The 17,907-nt window shown below is 41.6% G+C and overlaps 2 protein-coding genes across 2 annotated transcripts in view; one reads left to right on the forward strand and one right to left on the reverse strand.

The window, feature by feature from the left end:
• The first annotated feature begins 1,648 nt into the window (after nt 1–1,648).
• Nucleotides 1,649–8,170, forward strand: GJB7 (gap junction protein beta 7). The gene is made up of 2 exons (XM_009956672.2): nt 1,649–2,342; nt 8,029–8,170. Exons 1-2 carry the CDS (start codon nt 1,649–1,651, stop codon nt 8,163–8,165), a joined length of 831 nt encoding a protein of 276 aa, XP_009954974.1. The 3' UTR covers nt 8,166–8,170.
• A 1,084-nt stretch (nt 8,171–9,254) lies between these two features.
• Nucleotides 9,255–17,907, reverse strand: part of ZNF292 (zinc finger protein 292) — a 53,338-nt gene continuing 44,685 nt past the window's right edge. The window contains exon 8 of the mRNA XM_086482467.1: nt 9,255–16,457. Within this exon, the coding sequence (XP_086338593.1) occupies nt 9,273–16,457 (7,185 nt within the window). The 3' untranslated portion in view covers nt 9,255–9,272. The remainder of the gene's footprint in view (nt 16,458–17,907) is intronic.

The following is a 17,907-nucleotide window of genomic DNA, read 5'->3' on the forward strand; positions in this document are numbered from 1 at the left end:
CTTCATGCTTTGCTATGCAGCTCCTTCGAGACTGATGTATTGACTGTGCATTACTTATCTAGAAAGAATTAAAGCCCTAGTGCTGATGTATTAAAGAGCTTGATTTAAACTTCTGCTTGATCTCTAATTGCAGACATTGAGGACAGAAATAGCTCTTTAATGACAGTCGCCACCCTGCCAAACATATTTAAAAGCACATAAGCTTATGTCTGATAGGATATAAGCCAACTGATATTCCTGTTATTCTTTTTTACCTGCAGCAGAAATAAGTAGCTTGGTAAGCATTCTTCATGAGAACATCTTTTTTTTTCAACATCCTTCCCAGTATAAATCAGCAATATATTCCCTTCTGCAGCTGTCCCTCAGCTCCTCCAGTAAGTCAGCTGCTCACCAGCACTAACGGCAGCAATGGAGGAATACCCAAATAGACAAATAACCTTGTTTTCCAGCAGAAGTCTGGCCACAGGCAGAGGTCCTGATGGGCTGCAGAATCAAGGGACAGCAAAAGAAGGACTGAATTTTCTGTCTGTGTTGAGCTTTGTGATGCTTGTGCCCTGATGACTACTCGTCCTCAAACTTCCCAGTTGGTGAACTTGCTCATACATCAGCGCTGACTGCAGCCACGGCAGGGGCAGCAGGATTTGCATGTGCCGCTGCAGCCACAGAGGGGCACATTTTGTCTCTTGCTAGGCAGGAGCAGTAGATGGCACGAGGACATTAAAAGATAGAACACACAGATCAGGAAACTTCTCAGATTTCCCTCCTTGTGTCTCCCAGCCATTCTGCGCCCTAGAAATACATCTCTTTTTTGCTTTCACAACACAAAAGGAGTTTGGTGTCCTCGAAGATCCATGGAGACCTCAGAGGTGGGGCCAGGTGGGAAGGTGACTGTATGTTCTTGGTGGTTATCTCAGGTCTTCTTTTGACTTTGAGGAGAGCCTGGCTGCCAATGGCTGCTTAGACAGCTCTTTGAAAAGAAGTGTTCCAAAGTTAGGACAGGGGAAAACTTGTGTGGAAAGGAAACTATAAAATAAAAACAAAAATTTGGAGTAAAGTTTAGTGTATTTCTTAAATGACAAGAAATACAACAAATAAAATCTAATGAAGTAGGACAGGATTTAAAATATTGCACAAGTTTACTGAGAAGTTAGACCACAGACAAAAAGAAAACAATTTGCATTTTTGTGACACATGGCTACTAAACATAAATTTGAAAGTGAAATCTGATTTGACTGTGCTTAGTATTTGCATAACTGACAGGACTAAGTTGAGTGTGCTTCAGCAGCGGAGTGCCCGCCTGAGCTTGCCAGAGAAAGCTCTACCTGGTGCTCAGGAGACCCTTAGGAAGAGCAGGCACGTTTACTCGCAGAGGACAGTTTAAGAGAACAATTAGGCTTCAGCCTAGTTGGCAAAATCTATTTTAACAGCAAATAAACTTTGTGTAATAGCCTCAGAAGGCACAAATTATCAGAACTAAGGGCAGTTTGTTGTTGTTTTCCTTTTTAAATGCTTAATAATTTTAAATCGCTTCAGCTACTGGTTATATTTCACCTTGAATGAATGTCTCATTTTTTTCACCTGAAAGGAAGCATCTCTCTGATCTTGTGTTTCTTCAATACAGTATTTCCTTCTTTCTTTGAGGAGAAAAATGAGCTGGGCATTTCTACGTGATCTGCTGAGTGGAGTGAATAAATATTCGACAGGAATTGGAAGAATTTGGGTAGCAGTTGTGTTCGTATTCCGCTTACTGGTTTATGTTGCGGCTGCAGAAAACATCTGGAAATATGAACACGATGAATTCGAGTGCAATATCGAACAGCCTGGTTGTGAAAATGTCTGCTTTGACCATTTCTTCCCTGTCTCCCACATCAGACTTTGGGCTTTGCAATTAATCATGGTCTCTACCCCTTCGCTTTTGGTTGTTTTTCATGTTGCTTACCGAGAGAACAGAGAGAAACACCACAACCAGAAACTTTATAAAAGTCCGGGAGAGATAGATGGTGGATTGCTGTGCACTTACCTCATCAGCCTTATTTTAAAAACAGGATTTGAAATAGTTTTTCTTGTTCTGTTTTATAAATTGTACAATGGATTCAAAGTACCACATCTTGTGAAATGTGACATAAGACCATGTCCCAATACCGTAGACTGCTATATTTCCAAACCCACAGAGAAGATGATTTTCCTCTATTTTCTGGTGGCAACTTCATGCCTGTGCATTGTATTAAATCTAAGTGAATTCAGTTACCTCATTTTCAAATACTCCATAAAATGTTATCTGAAGAGGTACAGCAAGAAATGTCAAGGCTCGAAAAGTGAGTGCCACAAGTTAGAAATCATCGGTCACAACAGACCGGCAGCTGCAGGACGGTTCCACAACGGCTCCCCGCCCTTGCGTCTGAACATACAGGACGAACGTGGAAAAAGTTCCCTGTTGATGTGAAAGAAGGCTAGAGACCACCTTCCCGTTACACAAGCTGTATTTGATGAATTGCTTTTCCAATCAGTGCTTTGCAGGACTGAAAGGATAGTTATGTAGGAAATACTTTTTCTCTGCTAGCTCCCCCTTACTTGTGCGGGTAAATTCAGTCGCATTATGTATGTCATACATAGAATCATCCAAATCTTTTCATGTTGAAACAAGAGGTGTAGAAGTCTGAAAATTCCAGGGAGTTTTAATATAAACACAGATGCTTATGATAAATCACGCTGAAATAATTGCTCACAGTCGCGTTTTGAATATGACACAGAATTCCTTTGGTACAAGCAAAAAAAAAAGGCTTTTTATATGCAGTTGGAAGAACCTGGGGTTGATTAAAAGGCTGAACAGTAAGGGGATGTACAGCATTTGTCAGGTGGGTGGGCCTGGTAACTGTTGAAATAGCAATGGGAAAGTGCTGGCACACAGTGCCTGCTGGCGTCCTGAAGTGAGCTGGATGGTGACAAGTCCATTCCATTGGACTAATATAAAACATCTCAAAAAAAAAAAAAAAAAAGAAAAAGAGGTAAACACAGCTAGTTGTTTAGTCCACAGTGATAAAGACAGGTTATTTAGCTATTTGAGCAGCACCTCCTTCTGGAGGTGTCTGAGCCCTTTGCGGTTTTTAGGGTGTTTATTACCAGAACGCATCCTGTAAGAAAAGGCACTTGCTCAAACTTCTGCAGGCAGCCGGTACCAGAGTACAGAGTTAAATCCGGGTCACCGGCACCGAGCTGCTCCCGAGCCATTAGACTTCTGCTCTGTGGCTGTGGCATTGAAGGGAAAAGATAATTCCCAGTTCTCTAGGATCTGTGTAGAGAAAAGAAGACCGCGCAATGTGGCAAAACAGTAGCCAACGGTCCTAGCGTTCAGTAGCCTGGAATCCAGTTTAGTAAGGCTGAAAATACTGCTACCCCTTCAGCAGATTTCTCTGCTATGGAGGAACACGTGAAATCTAAAACTATGAATAGCCTACTGTAGAAACAAAGTAAAAAAGTATCACCTATTCCCTCCCCCTAAATTTCAGAGTATCTCTTAAACATCACACATCTCCGCTTTTTGTTACATGTGTTGCTTGGGCTAACAGGAAAGGGACAGAAATCAGCTAAGCTGTGTCTTCTGTCAAACCTAGACTTCTGAGACGACAGGAATTAGTGCCTAAAGACACTTATTTCAGGGTAGTGTTCTCTTTCCATTGCTGGGATGAAATACCTTCGGACATATATCAGTACTGAGCCTGATCAAAATACACCCTATAGAGAAAAACACCGCCTGCAGTAAGCGGAGCTGCCTGAATGCTGAACAGGCTTTATTGTTCATAACAGGATAAGGAGGAGGAAACAGCAGCAAAAGCACGTTAATTATTTTTTCACTCCCAACCCCCCCAGGTTTGGTTACAAGGCATTACGAGTACTGGGGTAGCAGTTTCAGAATTAACTTTAAGAACTAATGAATAAACTATGTGCTTTTAACTGTGATTTTCAAGCCTTTTTTTTTTTTTTTTTTTTTTTTTTTCCAAAATAAACCTGTTTTTATAAAAGGTGAAAATACATTTGCTGCTGCTGAATGTCACAGTGACAGCAGTCCCACAGATACTAGCTTGCCAGCTTGTGGCCAGTTAAAGTTTTACATCTCGAGTCACACCAAGCCAGCGTGTACATCGAGACAATGCGCTTTACGCAATTCAGAACATCTTCTGTTAAATCTCTACATACGCAGAACGCGGCTCATGACAGAAACGCAGTTAGAAACTCCTTTGCAGCTACTGGACAAAACCCACCAAGCAGGGCATGATGCAAAACCGCTGCCCATCAGCCCTGCGTAACTGCAACTGCCACAGTTTGAGTAAGGGAAAACAAAACCTAACATTATTTTGGCCTTTTTGGATCCTAATGTGCTATTTTTTAAGACAAGGGCAACACTATCAAAATAAAAAACGCTTCCAATATGGCTAGATTTTTTTATTATTGAAGACAGATTTTAAGACAGCACAATAATGAAAAAGTATTTATTCATTTTTTGTTTTAAAGCAAGGTTTATTTAAGAGAAAATGAAGAAAAGCAAACACAGTTTAGCCAACACAGGTTTCTGATTAAATTTGTGCATTAGCTGCTCTCTAATAAAAAAGTATATTAAGTCAGGGCTTGAAGGGGTTTAGAGCACACCCTAAAGCTCCGTGGCTGGTCAGATGTTCCTGCTTAGACAAAAAATGTTCCTGTGAAACAAGAGCTTTAGTTCTTTGGAATGTATATTCAAGGTTTTATTTCTAATTCTATCTTCAACATCCATAAACTGATAAATTTCAAAATCAACAGGTTTCAAGTCTTGGAGGATACTTCAGTTTTGACAAAGCCAGTAGCTTACATGAGAAATATTCCGAAAAATCATTACGGACCAACTCTGTGTAACCCCCGACTCACTCGTAGCAAACCGCCAAGTGGCTTTTACATCGTGTGCTGCAACATTAGCGTGTTTGACAGAGCCACTAATGAAAAGGAAACGAGCATCACACAAGGCAGCTCTGTCAGATTTTACTTGACCTGAGAGAACAGAAACAAATTCACCTACTTTCTGAACCCTTGCTCTTGGCCAGCATTTGGTCTTTTACTGGCTCCTTCCCTTCCACAGCCCCTTCCCCACCTTTACGCTCCAGTTGGAAGTTTCACTCATCCATCCACCCCTGAAGTCATTTGCTCTTAGGTTTTTGGTTCAAATGAGTTTGTAAGCTCGGTCCCTAAACTAAAGGTTTAAGGTTTTTGTGTGTATTCCACTTCCAAGTCACTCAGACAAAATAAAAAAATTTCAATTCAAGTGCTATGGTTTTTTCTTTTTGAAGTGTGAAAGTGCTCTCCTCAAGCACATAGCAATCGGTAGGAAGCTGATCTGAGCCCATACTGAAACGGAGAAATAACACAGTCACTCCATGTACACTCATACAAAAATATTTACCTCATTCATATTTCAAAACATCTCTGCAAACATTAAAAGATCCAAGTCTTATCTAGATTCTCATTTTCTTTCAAACCCTAGTAATCTCCTTGCCTTATGACAGACGGGGTTTGAAAACAAGCCACAGAAAAGAATATTTCCCTATTTGCTGATAGTTCCTTCCCTTTACTCCCACCTCCAGTGCCCTGGCTCTGCTTCCCACCCCTTCCAATAGGATCATTTTCTCCATACCAAGGCTCCAGCCAGGGGCGGGCACGGCCTGAGCAGGAGCTCCTCCAGCCCAGGGGGCCTGAGCCTCGGGGCAGCGTATCCCTGACCGTGCAGGTGGGAGCCCAACTAACCCATTCTTTGGCACAGAAACTAATTGCGAGAACACAGCCAACTACCGTTCCTCACCTGAGCCAACGACTGCTTCCAGCGTTATCTGACAAGCGTCGCTCCCTCTCTACCCAAGAGCCATCGACAGGACAGGACATCCCAGCAGAATGCTCTAGGACCAACAGCCGCCCCATGCTGCTGAGGACGGCCACCCCAAAACACGCGAGAACAAACCGACCACTCTTACTTACACTGAATTAGTGCTCAGACAAGCTAAGACTTCTTTATAACAGTTAACCACAAGAGAAGCTGACGGCCGGTTTAGAGACGCCTTTCAGTCACAAACCGGTCTGTACGCTGCATCCAGGCTCCTTGGTTTGCCTGCTTCCCCACCAGCAACAACTGCCATTTTAGTCACCACATTCCCGATGGTGACAAGGGGTTCAAAAGAAAGTGTCTTTGCTCACATGCACCATGGTTCATGGGTGACACGCCTGGAAGACGGAGACACAGAAGAGGAAGGAGAGAGGGGAGAAGACAGACCGGGACCAGGCAGTGGGGCAGGCAGCACCCATGGGTGTTGGGGCAACCCGCAGGCTGAGGCGGTGCTGGTAGGGCTGGGCCACCCTGGAGCCCCATCCCGCCCGGCAGCCCCAGGGGCAGGGGTACGGCTGCAGGCTCCGGAGGAGCGGTCAGCTCAGCCACGCTGCCGCAGCTACAGCGGGACGTTTTGTCCATCGCTCAAGGTAAAATGTCTAAACGCAAATACATTTATTTCCTCAGGAGCTTTTGTAGGCGCCTTCCCCAAACCACAGTGCCCTCTGTAGTCCATGACATCTTACATTAGACCTTGCCTTCTGTCCCCTGCTTTAAGTTTAAAACTTTTTTTTTTTTTTCCAAAAAAGGAGAAAAAAAAAAGCCATACTGGCTTACCTGTTGGACAGGCTGTCAGTACCCATCTAGAAGGGAGTGTGCCATGGAGGGCACTGACTATATTGGTACAGCACCCACTTTAATTGGATTAATTGGGCTAAGAATGAGACAATGTTAAGAATTTCATTCTCAGAAATTCAGATCCTACATTCAGATTCAAATCAGAAATTATTTCCTGAATACTTACGATACTGGTATTTTTTTTTTTTTTTTTAAATAGCATTCTAGTACAGCACTGTGTCGCTAAATAGTTGTACGCTATTCTCAGTCTAAAAATGGCAGATGATGTGGTATCTATCATGAGGAATGTCAATGTTGAAATTCTTTTAACTTACACAACACAAAATTCTTCTAAAAATTAACAGTTGTGAGGTCTGTCGACAGTGACTGCAGTGGTTAGGTACATCTGAAAACAGATTTCAGGCGAGCTTTGTGGATCCTCTCCAGAGGAGGGTCTCCGCCCTCTTCTCCCCTTTACGATCACTGCAGCTGGCAGCCAACAGCAACTCCATCCAGGGAGACCGCACGGCCTCTGGTCGGCAAGAACACGGCACCATGCGCGCGTAACCATTATAATGACCTTTCCTAGAGTTACAATGCAAGGATTTGTTTTGGTTTTATCATTCTCGGACCATGCTTTTGATTCACTAACTCGGCAGAATTATCAGTTTAAGTCACTCGGGAGGGATCAAAAGCAAAGGGAGCGCACGGGCTCCGTCCAAATGGAAGCACGTGCTTTCCGAGAAGGTACGCAACTCAGCACCAGACAGCAAAGCGAGGGCTACGCCCAAGTTGAAATGCTGCTGCCTTTGCGCTTTTTCATACGTAATCCTCACTCTCACAACAAGTCACTTCGTTTGGTTGTAGGAATGTGCCCTCTGCACTGATATTCAAGTAAACTGTCAAAGATTCCAGGTGAATAGCTTAAGAGCAATCAAGTGTAGCATTTAATGCAAAGCTTTACATGGCAAGACAAGTTTATAGAAAAAAAGAAAATCAAGCCAATCTCTCCCAAGGTAAAGACTATTTTATATCACTGAAGGTAGGTCACATCCAGTAACGAGAATAATCCAAGAAAAATTTTTGGTACCACACAATCCAGCTGGCTTGTCCCATCCGAGTTAAGTGTAATCACGCATGAAAACCAACATCGCAGATTCCTGGGTACTGACAGCTCCCACCAACGCATTCACACTTTTGGTTACTCAACAGACTGGATACCTGTCGTTTCGGTTAGCAGCATACAGAGAAATCGCTCCGATCCCGGGCGCTACCAGCGGCACCGCTTCTGAGGCTCGTTCCAGTGCGGAAGAGAGAGAGAGAGATGGCGAGAGCGCTGCCAGGTACAGTCAGCAAGAGGCAGAGGAGCGCGGAGGGAGCCTATGCCATCAATAGAGCACAACCACCGAGTTTGTCTGTAAGATCACAATCTCACTTCCCTTTCAGAAAGTGCCTTGTTTATTCAGTTTTTAATGGTATGGCATAAGGACTCACGTATTTTATAGATAGATACCAAATTGGTATTATCAAAATAAACCATCTGTTTTATAAACCCACTATTTACAAAAACGGTTTCTGAAGTTTTTTTGTTTTGTTTTTTTAACAAAAATTAAACTATACACCAATCTAAGTTACAGAAACAAAAATAACCTTTATAAGATCACATGTATAAAACAAGAAATGAAATGTGATTTTATTTAAGGCAATACTGGGCTACTTCACAAATCACCACCTCAAATATATACACTGCTCCACACTACTAATTTTCTATCACATTCACAACGGATTCTTTAATACCAAATATTGTTTTAAATCTCCAATGTAGCAAACTATTTTTATTCACATTTCCATTTTTTATTATGGAATCATAAATGCTTTGTATCCAATTAAAAGCAATGAAAAATGTAGCTATAAGAAAACTATTATATTTACGAGTTAACTACATATGAATATCATCCATTGATACTGGATGTTAAAATTTACAAAAATGAGAGCGTGTCAGTACGTTTAACCTATGAAATGTGATCTTATCCAGCTCTTCTTCTGTAAATAAATGCTTTACGCAAAATAAACTGGATATGGCAGACTTAGCTAGTTTTAGTTCAAAAGTTCTTAAGTTAAAACGATTAAAGGACAGTTTTAAAAACTTGCTCACTTAGTTACAAATTAAAATTCCGAATATAAATGTGTCATTTAATAGTTTAGACTTACAGACTGCTGGTGGCAGCAAATGATTTACAATAATAAATATATACAAAAAAAATGTATCTACAAATAAAGAGTACTGTTATACATGAGCAGTGACCTGGTGAAAGATACCAATCACAGACGACTCACAAAGATTTAGTTCATGGAAAGGACAATCTGATAGAAAGTTGAGGTTTTGATCAAGTATTTACAAAACTGAAGCAATTACTCTCTTCTTCAAGTCCCATAGGGATAAAAACAAATAAGACATTTACATGACTCATGTCATGTTTTTTGCTAGATTAAATCACTTCAAAATAAAAGAACTCCACAGTTACTAACATGCTTGATGGCTTCCTCTTCAAAATAAATTTTCTTATAGGTCACGGTTAAACACACTCGGTTTTCAGTATTTTGACTCCCCGTCCTCAACACCCATAACAATTACTTTTGCAGCTGTAACCTCTGGATTATCCTCCCAACGTCCCTCGAGCTTTCTCAAACTGACGACAGGTTTCATTTCCTGAAGTTGCTTCAACACGCGCTCAGTGCAGTCTTTGAAAGTCTTGTCTAAAACTATCTTTACGTTATCACCACATGGAAGCTGTGATGGGTTGGCAAACGGTACAAGGGTTTCGGTTTCAGAACACGACCAAGTGACATTATTACTCGCTACGGAGGTCTTCTCGTTGGATTTCCGCGAGTTCGCGTGGGATCCTTTTTTGGTTCCGCTGCTATGGTAGTCTCTTTCGGTGTTTTTCTTTTGCTTCACAGCAGACTCTTCAAGGAACTTGAGAAACGACACCTCAAAACCCATCGGCTTAAACGAACTCCAGTCGAAAGCTGCAGGTTGCTCTTCGGCTGTTTGAATGGCAACGGCAGTCTCTTCCTCCCTGTGCACGCTACTCGCATCAACGGGCAGTACTTCCTCGGTTTTTTCGGCTCTCCTCCTCTTATTCTGACACACATTTTTTTCTTTGTTTGCTCTTTTTAAGTTGTTTGACTTTTGCTTTTCCGGGGGGCAGGAGCTGGTCTCCTGCAAGTCACTATTTACATTGGAAGAGATTTTTGCTTGATTTTCCGCACTTGAGCAATCCTCATTAATCAGTTTAGTAATGAATAGTTCTGTCAGTTCATCCACTTCATCCTTCTCACCTTTTTCAGTTTCCTTTTGCGGTAACGTAGATGTGCTTAAATCATTATTGCTCACTATTGGACTCTGTTCAGGCTCTTTCACATCACTTTTTTTATCAGTCTCCTCTTGCCCACAAGAGGCTTCCTTTACTTCTGAGACAGAGTGTTTTTTAGACACAATAAGAAGATTTCTGTGTTGGGAAGTAAACGCTTTGGACAGCTTGTGACATTTATAATGCCTTATTATGTTACTTTCGCTTGTAACTACGGACGAACATCCCTTTATCATACATGGATACTGAGTTATGAACCTACTCGTACATTCCGATAAGGCATCATTTCTAGCCTTTATTGAGTACACGTGCTTGCCACGTTTCAGTGAGTAAGCCTTATTTTCTTGAACTTGCATTCCTTTCGAGTTTTTGTTTTCCAAGTTCACGTTTTTCTTCCGTTTTGTTTTCACGGACAGCCTGTTTCCTTCTTTTCCCGATCTGTTTTTCAGCCCTCTCTGTTTGGACTTCAATGGTTTCTCCTGATTTGCTTTGCTTGAAATGTTTTCCTGACCCGGTGTCAGTCTCCTGGGTCTTATTAGATGATCTTTATGCTTGTCATTATGTTTGTTAAAAATATGCCTCAAGAGGTTAGACCTAGTAGCATAAATACGGTCACAGCCTTCACAGTCACACTTGAATACGCCGTCATCTTCTACTTTGTTTGGCCTTATCTTAATGCCGTGATCTGCCTCAAGATGTACAATGTAGTTAAGATACGCTGTAAACGAAGACTTGCATTGAGACTGATCACAAAAAAACCTTCCCACCTCTGGAGCAGATTTCATGTTTCCAATTTGCTCTGGGGTCATGTCGTGAAGCTTCATATAATGTTGTATCAAGCTGGTAACTTCCTGGAAGATGCGAGAGCAGTCACTCACCTCACACCTGAACTCTCTGACGATGGGTTTGGTTTCCACCTCATCACGTTCCGCTTTGCCCGGCTCATTCTCCTCCTCCACTTCGGCAGAGAAGGCTGGGAGGTCCGATTTGTGCACAGCTTGGTAATGAAGGATTAGGTTTTGTTGTATCGTAAAAGCCGCGAAGCAGCCCTGATGGACGCACCGGTATGGTCTGTAAGGGCTGTATCTAGTGGGAAACTCCAGAGATTTTGTTACGGGCTTCCTACGTTTTTTCTCCTCTTTTTCCTTCCTGTACCTCCTAACCTTGCGCGCTTTGGGTTGCGCCTGATTGCTACCAAAAAAGGCTGCACTTTGCTGCTCCGGTGGAACAGAAACCACCTGGGGAGGTTTTTCCAGTCTTTCTGGAACATTGTTTTCTGGCAGAAGTTTTTCCAAGAGTTTTACAGGCTCTACAACTTCCTTTGTCTGAGCTTCTTTGACCAATGGAGCTGCAGTCTTGTTTTCTATTATTAGCGTCTGCAAAGTTTTTATTTCAGCAGGTCGCGGGGTTGTGTTTACAGTTTCATTTTGAGATCTTCTGCCATAAGGCCTTTTAATTTTTAATTTTACCATCTCCTCTGTCGTAAAATGATGTACAAGCTGACAGTGTGCTCGGAGATTAGAGTTTCTTGTGAATGTTTTTGGACAGGTAGCTACAACGCATTTGAACGGGGCGTACTTCAGTTGATGTTTCTTAATTTCTAGTATCATTTCTGCAGTGTACTGATGAATCTTGCCATAGTGTTTAAATAACGCGTCTTTTGTCATAGCACTGTAATTGCAGCCTGGGTCTTGACATACAAAAGGCTTATTAACTTTATCACTAAACTGAATGTTACTCGCCTCTGAAGATATCTGGACGAGGGGTTTATTTTCAGTTGATACAACAGGAGCTGCTGGTGCTAGCGTATCTGCTGGAGGACACTGGGCAACAGTCTCAGAGACCTGAACGGGTGAATCATCTTCTAGTTTCAGTTTCTGCAAGCACTCCAAAATTTCCAATATTTGGGTATCATCCTTTTGAGACGTCTCAGTCTGAGCAGAGCTACTCTTCGCAGCAGTGACATTCCCCGTGGGCACGGCAAACTGCGCAGGAGTGGGTAGTTTTACACTATGTGCAGAATTTCCCAAAGAAGCCTGCGCACTATTTACTTGTGAGGTCTGTCCTGACGGAGCAACGGTATCCTGAATTTCAGTTTTCACCTCCAGTATCTGTGAATTCATAGCAGTTTTAATTATTTCCAGGGTTTTTTCAAAGTTCTGCATAACATTGTCTTCTGAAATCTGTTCCTCCGAATTTGCTTGCACACAAGAATTGACACCCATCATTTGGGAATCCCCATTTTCAGTTTTTACTGTTAAAGGGGGCAACGTTGTGTGAGCCTCGACATTTGTTTTGAGGTTCTCTTTGTTACTGGCCAAAAATAACTGATTGTCAACATTATTGAGTTTCTGCGTGAGACTTTCCACCATCGCTTGAGAGCCACAATTTGCCAGCAAGTTGGACTGAAAACCTTCTCCCTGTATTTGCACGTTTCCTTCAGTGCTTTTTGTTAGAAGTCCCATCGTTGTTGTATTATTTACTGCTACTTTCTGTGATGTGTTGGGCGCAAGTAAGGGCGTGGTGGCTTTTCTCTTCCTCTTTGAAGCACTGGTTCCCTTCTTATTCAAGTTGCTTGATCCTGAATTCTTGGGACTGCTTATAACCGAAACTCGTGAACTGTTCCCTGCAAAGTTCTGTGTTGCTGCAACAGTATTAGAAAACGAGCTAGGACATAAGCTGTTTTCAATAGTCTTTAGCATCAAGTCCTCTGTTGCAAAGCCAGGCAAACTCTTGCATTCGTTTATTGGAGGAATTTTGGCATTGAGGGTCCTGTTTTGGTCTGTTAGCAGGGTACTGGGGTTACAGACTGCCTGCAGCAGAGGGGACGTGGTTGAGTTAGGGACAACAGCTGCATTTATCTGAGTCGTACCGGTGACACAACTTGTTGGAACTACGTGGGGAAGTACTTCTGTGTTATCAAAGGTATTTGCGATGCCTGCAGTTTCCAAGGCTTGTTTTATAATTTGATTTCCTTCCTCATTTCCACCGGTATTAAAGTTAGTCACATTGGCCCGTGGGAACATAGTCTGCAGTAAGGCTGTGGAACGATTTTCAGCTGCAAGTAACTGGAGGAACGATGGGTCTTTAAAACATGTCTCTGGATTGAAGGCAGACTCCTGGGGCTGCTGCAAGTTCAAGGAATTTGAGGAAAGAATCATACTGGCAAGCAAAGACTGTCCATTAGCCTGCAGAGCTTCTGGAGAAATTTCTGATCCTTCAAGAGGCTTACAGTAAGACCTCTTAGATAAGTGACCACCAAGTGATCTAGGATTAGTGAAAACTCTGAAACACCTGCTACAGATAAATTTGCCATCCCTAATTATTGCTGGCCACTTTGCCCGCTTGTTATGTTTTGGCTTCCTTTCCTTCCCATTTGGGCCCCGGGCACGATCTTTTTTCACCTTTTCTGAAGCTGGAAGTTGAGAACTAGTTTCATTGAAGTTACTTTCATTACTCAATCGTGAGGGAAATATTTGATCAACAGTTTCCTCTTTTGGGAAAGCAGAACTAGTGTTTCCTTCTAGTTGTGATGGAAAGTTACTTGTGTTATTTTCCAGTTGTGAGAAGACTGAATTTGGAGGATTCTCTGCTGACGAAGGAAAGAGAGACAACGGACCGTTTTCTGCAGGCAAAGGAAGAAAAGGATCTGAACCACCATCAATATTCAGAGGCATGACTGTTTTTGCCAGGTCGTCCAACTGGGAAGGCAAGGTTGCACCAGACAGATTTTCCATTCGTGAACATAAAACACTCTCAGGCTCACTTTTAATACGAGTATACAAACTTGGATTTATGGCACTTTCCACTATAGGCAACACAGGATTGGCCAAATTGTCTAGGTGGGTTGGGAAAAGTGTACTTGAGACATGTTGCACTTGACTGGAACAGGTGGGATTCAAATTAGGTTTGTTCTGTGCAGCAAAAGCAGCACCACTGGGATTGCCCACTTGCGACAGCGTAAGATAAACAATCTTCCCATCGTTCAGCACATTTTGCAGATTGCTGGATTTTCGTGCTTTCTTATTTTTACGCTGCATTTTAAAAGCAGCATATTGGTCAGGGTGTGCTGCCTTCATATGTTTGCCAATGCTCTGTGATGAGTTGTACGTTCGAGTGCATCCCTCAACCTGACAATTAAATTTCTGAACCGGGGCTGCTGGTGACACAGCTGGAACTAAAGAATTATTTATGTTAGGCTGCGAAGGAATAAACGTAATACTTTCTAAAGTTTTTAAAGGCAGATTATATAGATTAGCTGCAGCCTTAATACTGTCTTCAATTTCAAGTTTGGAAATGGGTACGCTGTTTCGATATCCTGCTTGATTCTGCACGCTGAATGGATTTACAAGGCTCACTTGTCTTTCTAAACTTTTTGATTCGAGGGCTTCTGGTTTTAGTGTGTCTGAGGTCACAGAAATATTTTGAATATTCTGAGTCTGACTGAGACAGTCTTTTTCCTTTGTCTCTTGGAAAACTGGAAGACAAGAGTCAACTGATGAGCACAACTGCTGGACTCCAGGTTTAGTGGTATCTACTTTACCAGCGGTAGCAGCCAATTTACCTCTTTTTACAACGTTATCTCGGATCTTCTGGTTAAGAGCAGGCACCTTAATGCTGCTTGTTGGAATTGCCACTTCTGTCTTCACTGAACCTGTAGGAGACTGCTCCGAACCAGCATTAGGCAAGGAATCGCTTTGGCGCAGTATACTCGCTGATGCATTCACACTTTCATTCCCCACCGGTTCTGCTTTGATTTGACTCCAGACAACATTCTCTCCTTCAGTAAAACTACTTCGGTTGTCAGCCAGGGATGTCAATTCCTCTTTAACTGCAACACCATTGGTATTTTCATTAGCTTTAGAAGGTTGACTAAGATCAGGCTGATTAGTCTGGTTTTCAGGCTGCTGTACTTTTTCAGGCTGCTTGTTGTGATCCTCAATGTGCTTCTCCAGTTCGTTCTGAGAGCGGTATACCTTTCCGCAGCCTGTGGCTTTGCAGGTATAGGTGTTATAGTGTTGTGCTTCGTGATCATAGAGTAAATAGGCTTCGGAAAACACTCTGCCACATTTAGGAAACATACACTTGGCTCTGAAGACTTGATGCTCTTTCCTATGCGTCAGCAGCTCAGCATAACTGTTAAAACCAGCCTTACATTTCATCTGTATGCAGATATATGGCTTGCTGCCACAGTGCATTTGTAAATGATCATTCAAGTGAGTAACGCTTACGAAATGTCTTCTACAGTACTGGCAAATCACTTTTTTGCTTTGCATTTCAAGAAAACGTTTAGCTTCTTCATTATCTTTATGCCCCTTCGCATGTGCTATTAGATTTTTAAAATATTTAAAGCCTTTTTTACAAAATGTTACAGGGCAGGTGAATTCATTAACAGGGAGTGGCTTTTGAACTGGCACTATCTCTGGTACGTAAGGTTTATCTTTGTCATCGTTTTCATCATCTGAGCCATCGTTATCATTAAACACAATGAAGTCTGTTGAATAGAGACTGTTCTTCTTAATCGGTCGCTGCTCCTGTTTGGATACAGAATCAGTTTTCTGATTCTCATTGGCAGTTGCTATTTTAGGAGGTCTTCCCAGTCTTCTCAGTGGTTTCATAGCAGCCAATCTCTCTTTGCTGGATTTTTTAACATGCATAGTTACATGAGGAACAAAGTTTTCTTTAGAATTAAAATTTTGGGCACAAATAGGGCAACTGTAAATTCCATCTTTATAATGTTTTTGTGCATGCCTAACTATTCTATGACCTAGGAATTCTTTGTCACATAACACGCAATACTGCATATAAGCCTGCCAGTTCCTAAACCTAGCTGATATGAACCCCCTCTCTCTGAGCTTTTTAATTTCTCTCTTTTTCTGCTTTTCATCATTGATACCCTTAAGAAGGCTTGTAGCTTCGTCAAAAGTGCCAGCAAGCCCATTCACAGAAGTTTCTTTAGTCTCTTCTTGGCAATCCTCAACCTTCTCATAAACTTCACTATCGTTTAGTTCGTCTATTGATGATACGATGGATGCCTCCTCTCCCATAAGTGCCAGACACTGACGCTTGAGAGTTTTCCAGTCCCAGAACTCTGGATCAAAAGGCCACTGAGTTTTCAGTACAAGTAAGAGCTCACAGCGCAAAGAATTTGGTATTGGAAGATTCTCTTCATCATACTTCTGGTCAGGCTGATTATATAGCATTTCAACAGCATAATATGCATCCACAGTGGGTTCGAGAAGAAACTCGCTCAGCTGACAAGCACGTTTAACCTCCAAATCATCTGGAAGCAAGCAGGAGATAGTCTTGCAAATAGAGATCTTGACATCTGTATTTTCACTGGATTCCAAGCGCAATGCTTTCACACACAGTTCAATGCAGGTTGCAAGTCCAGCACCATCAATCTGTAAAGCAAGACTAATTTTAGTAACTCAGCTTATCATAACCCTTTCTGTATTTGTAAATAAAAGATACCATTATACAACCCTAAGTGTCAGAAAAAACACACCCGGAGTTTGTTATACCTTTTACTTTAAGAAACATAGGGGTTTGTCTTTAGATGCTATTCCTTTAGTTGCATGATTTGTCTTCATGCTACTAAAAAAATGTGAACACTTACATGTAATTAAAATACAAATTTTACATTCTGTCTAGTTTGAAGACTAGGACTGGATGTTAGAGGTGTTCAGTTTATATTACAGCAATATTGAGCCTTTTCCATGAAATAAAGCTTGCCAGCTGTGGCAGTTATTTGATGAGCTTCTATGGAGCATTAACTTAACAATGGGTAGAATTCAAATGGTAAAAGAGTTCTACAGCTACAGTAAGAGAAGCACATGATCTTAAAAGCGATCTATAATTTGGAAATCACTTAAGGTGTAAAGGTTTATTTTTACTTTTAAAGATTATGCCACTTCAAATTCAACTGACCTCAACCGAACACACGGCTTCATTCCAACTGAAAGTAGTAAGTACAGTTAAATGTTCCATCGTTTAAGTGTTCCAAAGGTCATGCGGTCTTTCCTCATTCACACCCCCAGGCAACATAAATTACATTTATGTCCACTTTACAGTCCCTTTATGCTGCCAAGGATGCACAGAGAGGCTGTGATATACATCAGAATAAAGTCCAGCAAAATTATGAATGCACAAGTCTACTACCCACATGGTCTCCAATGTTGCTATCAATTACCTGATCCACAACTCACTAGAGACCAATCAGTACGGCATGGAGCAGACAGAGCTCTTAATATCACAAGGCTCTGTGAAAGTTATTTTCCTCCCCCTCTCTAACTCCAATTCAGTTCAGATCTTTGGAAAAAATAATCTTTAAGATTAGAAACCCATGATTGGCCATACCAGAACACTGCAAAAGGAAAAAAAGGAATTTTTTTCTTCGAATATACTGAATTACAAAAATCTCCCAACTAAAAGCGCTCAGAAGAGCTTGATTTAGCTATCAACATTAAACAGTGCAACTACTACTGAGAGGAAACTAGGAAAATTAGCTTACAAGGTTAGCTGAGACAGATGAACAGACTTTTTAATACAACACGATCTAAGTCCCCCAAATGCAAGTATTTCATTTATCAAAACAAACTGCATTCTTCAGTGGCAATTCAAAAGTTTTTTTTTGTGGGGGTTGTCATTTTTTTTTCCTTTAATATACAGCCTTCATTTTCTCTTCGTTTTCTCTAATATTTGAAATACATGAAAAAAATGAAGAGGAATGTTAGGACCTGCTAACAGAAAGTACCTCATTTAGAGGACAAGGACAATAGTAGAGGCTATAACCTCACCTTTGTTTTTTCCTTCATCTCAGTTGTGGCATGCAGTTCTTCTATTTATCCCCCA

Source organism: Leptosomus discolor, chromosome 2 (genome assembly GCF_034619465.1).
Source record: "Leptosomus discolor isolate bLepDis1 chromosome 2, bLepDis1.hap2, whole genome shotgun sequence".
NCBI lineage: Eukaryota > Metazoa > Chordata > Aves > Leptosomiformes > Leptosomidae > Leptosomus > Leptosomus discolor.